The sequence below is a fragment of the Myotis lucifugus genome, unplaced genomic scaffold (assembly GCF_000147115.1).
Source record: "Myotis lucifugus unplaced genomic scaffold, Myoluc2.0 scaffold_207, whole genome shotgun sequence".
NCBI lineage: Eukaryota > Metazoa > Chordata > Mammalia > Chiroptera > Vespertilionidae > Myotis > Myotis lucifugus.
In genome coordinates this window covers 2,181,888-2,185,978 of record NW_005871255.1, presented here as the reverse complement: position 1 = coordinate 2,185,978, position 4,091 = coordinate 2,181,888, and the positions used below count along the sequence as shown (strand labels likewise).

The 4,091-nt window shown below is 41.8% G+C and overlaps 1 protein-coding gene across 2 annotated transcripts in view; it reads right to left on the bottom strand.

Moving 5' to 3' along the window:
- The window catches only part of BBOF1 (basal body orientation factor 1), a 45,714-nt gene that overhangs the window by 20,350 nt on the left and 21,273 nt on the right, over positions 1–4,091 (bottom strand). For both annotated transcript variants that reach the window (XM_014463376.2, XM_023761336.1), the window contains exons 5-6: positions 2,503–2,583; positions 1,602–1,672 (exon numbers count right to left, since the gene is read on the bottom strand). In XM_014463376.2, the coding sequence (XP_014318862.1) occupies positions 1,602–1,672; positions 2,503–2,583 (152 nt within the window). The remainder of the gene's footprint in view (positions 1–1,601; positions 1,673–2,502; positions 2,584–4,091) is intronic.

Here is a 4,091-nt window from a genome sequence, read left to right as displayed (position 1 = left end):
GAATAAGAGAGAAACACTGATCAGCTGCCTCCTGCACACCCCCCACTGGGGAGGGCCCGCAACCAACGATACATGCCCTTGACCAGAATCGAAACTGGGACCCCGCAGGCCGATGCTCATCCACTGAGCCAAACCGGTCAGGGCCGGATTCTTTTTTCATTTTGCTTTTCCGGTGGGTGTTTTTTGCTTCTTCGCATTTCAAATCTTTGGCTTGATTCTTGCGCTCCTCTGGTCTGCTATTGGGTATAATATTCTTTATTTCAGTCCGTGTATGCTTAATTTCTAGTTGGTTCTTTATCATAGCATCGAGGGTCTCATTAGTTTTCGTGAGGCTCTCATCAAGTTTATTGCAAGCCCTCAAAATTGCGATTTTTAGCTCCATATCCTCCATTTCTGTCATTTTTTTTGTCTCCGCATTTTTTATGCTTTCTTGGTGCACCCCCTTGTGGTCTTTGTGCGCAGTCTTGTTCTAGTTAAGCCTTGATTGTTGTAGTTAATACTAGAGGGATTTGACCACCAGGCCGACTGGCTGTGAGAATCAGCTGTGACTGCCCGGAAAACTTCTGTCCTCTGGGGAGGTGCTAATCTAGCCTTTGCCTGAGGCGATCTGGCAAATGGCTCTGCGCAGGGCTTGGGCGGGGGCGGGTTGCACGGGATCAACAGCGCGGGCGGAGGGAGCAGTTATGGCTGCTCTCAGTCCCGTTCCCAGAGGCTCTGCTTCTCAGAACCCCAGCAACGGCTGCAAACCTCGGAGAGAAAGCTGCCCTCACGTTCCAACTGATGCCAGACAATCCTGCTTCTCCCGTTTGAGTCTGAGTCCTTAGAGACTCTCCCGGATCTGGAGCTCAGAGTCTGAGACTCCCTCCTGATTGAAAACGACAACCACACCCTCAGCCACCAGCCCGCTTTGCGCGCGCACCACTGCACCTTTATATTTTCCACACTGCGCCTCCTCTGAGCCTCGGTATGCTGTTGTCTTTCCTTCTAGTTGAAGAGTCTCTCCTCAGCCAGCCTTCCTGTGGTTCTGGGTGATGTCCGTTCCGTCTTTTAGTTGTATTTTTGAAGTGGTTGTTTGCGGCAGCAATCTCCGGTGTTTACCTATGCCGCCATCTTGGTCTCAGCTATTTATTTTATTTTCAATATCCTATCTTCCCATGACGGTGCCGCATGACATCACGCGCTGACATCACACGATGCGGTGAGTGACGTAGGCTGTGGCGTAGCGTTAGGCAGCGACTGACCTCCTGATGACAAGGAACTTCGGTGGTGAGTCCAAACTGCCAGCATCACTATTCTTGAGCTTTGGGGCCATGAGAAGTAAAATAAAGAGGACCTGAACCTAAGTACTGTCTCTGCTACTGACAACCTGAGAGCCCAAAGCCCAGGTTCTTACCTGCACATGATGCTGCTACAAAAAGGGTGGAGAAGAAGAGGGTGGAAACACAAAGTTTTCTTTATGGAAACAGTGAGGGAAAATAAGCCAAAAAATTCAAAGAAAGCAAACCAGGAGAGAAGTAGGAAGACAACATGATAAGAACAAAACAAACTTGAAAGAAGTAAGAGAAGCTATTAAAAAGGGGAGAATGGCAGCAGTCTCTTACACAATGGCTTCATGATGGGCTCTCTCTGCCAGCATTATCACCTTCTTTTCAGCTTCCTGTTCTAGTCGGTGCTAAAGAAGAAAATAGTCTGTTTTAATACAGAGTTATATTTCTAACAACAAATTTACACATCAAAAAGTTAAGTATTTTATAATGTCAAAATACTCCTGTCCACATGACCTGATGTGAACTCCACCTATTGATAGAGGAGTCAGAAGAATAATGTGAATACAGGAACCTTAGGGTACCTCCCAATCTCATTTAAAGAAACAACATGACAAATAAATAGGAAAAAAATTCCACATTATTATGGCAAAGCAGAGCTGAGAGAAATTTCTGCTAAATAAATGAGGAGAGTCAGTATCTATGAGAGGGATGAGAGTCATTATTCATTCATTTAACGAATTCCTATGGAGCAATAATAGTATACCAGGTTTTTTAAACACTGGAGATTCTGTGGTGAACTAAACAGATAGGGTCCCTGCTCTCATGGAGATTACATACTATGATTGGACCCAAACAATAATAATAATTAAAATGTACATCATGTGTACCAGAGTGACCGCTCCAATCCCACCTCCCCTATATAATGAGGTACATGCATCTTTAGTTCCACCAGGGAAACACCAAACTGAGGGAGATATGTCTGAAAGCATTGGTAAGATGACAATCTCACTTGGGGGTTTCAAGAATCTCTAACTGGGAAGGGAAAAAAGACTACACATTGAGATATCTAAAATAGGTTTTATTTTCCCTATTTTTTATTCTACTGTGATTTTATAAAAAACAAAACAAAACTAACAAGGTACCAAATGGAAGGTTGATATCTCAGAGTGCATGTAAATACATTTATGTTGTTCTGGTAAATGAAAGAATTTAAGTTAACCTTAATATGTCATACCTTTTCTTTAAAAAACCTGCTTTCCAATTTTCTAAGCGTCTCTTGATGTTTCCGCTCCGTGTTCCTTAAATTCTCCTTCAGCTAAATTAAAATAGCAAAACAAAAAGACAACAACAACAGAAAACCTGGTCAATAGGAAATGAAATTGGGGTTGATTGAGGCATATTCCTAGGAAATTCTCAGTAAAGAAACATTTTCTGTTATACTTTACCTCTTAATCCTGAACACACAGAAAAACTCCAAGTCTTTGCCTGTGAGTACTATATTTCCCCCAGTCTTCTCTAGATTTACATGATCAGTATTGAGTTCCTAAAAAACCTTTCATGAATAACAGTTCTCAAAACATTCAGACAAGTTATCCTCATAATCATATTTTCTAAATATCTTTCATTTTAACCATGTGGACACAGAGAATCATATTTTACAACTGAAAGAGACCTGAGGAGTCAGACTATATAATCTCTCAATTAATATGGAAATCCCTCCTATGAGAAGAACATTTAGAAACAGAATATCATTAGTTCAAATCCCATTAATTCACTAAGCTGACCTTTAATAGTTCTTATTTTTAGAAAATTCTTCTTAGTATTGATCTTAAAAAACATCTCCTTATGATTCCCACAGATGAATCATTCTGTCCTCTAAAACTATCTACACTAATAAAGGAGAAATATGCAAATTGACCATACCTTTGCAATGCCCACCAGCCAATCAAGAGTATGCAAATTAACCCAACTAAGATGGCAGGTTAATTTGCATATGCAGCCGCTGAGTGGCTGGGGTGGGATGCTTGCATCGTCACCATGGTGACAACACAGGCATTCAGCACCACCTCAGCCACTCTGGGCCTCTGGGCAGCTTGGGAAGTTGGAAAGGTGGCTCCAGTCCGGAGTGAAGGTGGTTCCAGCAGCCAGGGGAAGGAAGGCCCATTCTTGCATGAATCTGTGTGCATCAGGCCTCTAGTATATAATAAAAAATACATTAAAAAATTTTTAAATATATTTTTGTTGATTTCAGAGAGGAAGGGAGAGAGAGATAGAAACATCAATAATGAGAGGGAATCATTGATTGGCTTCCTCCTGCATGCCCCACTCTGGGAATTGAACCCACAACCCAGGCATGTGCCCTGACCATGACCTCTTGGCTCATAGGTCAATGCTCAACCACTGAGTCATGCCAGCTGGACAAAAATGAAATAAAATTCTTCTAGGTAAAGAAAGTAGAGCTAATTTAAAGCTATGATCTCACCTGGCCAGTGTGGTTCAGTGGTTGAGCAATGACCTATGGACCAGGAGATAAGGGTTCCACTCAGGTCAGGGCATATGACCAGATTGTGGCCCAATCCCCAGTAGGAGGCATGCAGGAGGCAGCTGATCAATGATTCTCTCTCACCATTGATGTTTCTCTCTCTCCCTCTCCCTTCCTCTCTGAAATCAATAAAAATATATTTTTTTTAAAATTAAAAAAATAAAAATGTCCAACAACAAGGGACCAATTAATAATCATGATACATTTACTCATAGAATTTCATTTATCTAGTCACAGGATTTTACAGAAAAATATGTAATGGCATTGAAAAATGCTCACAA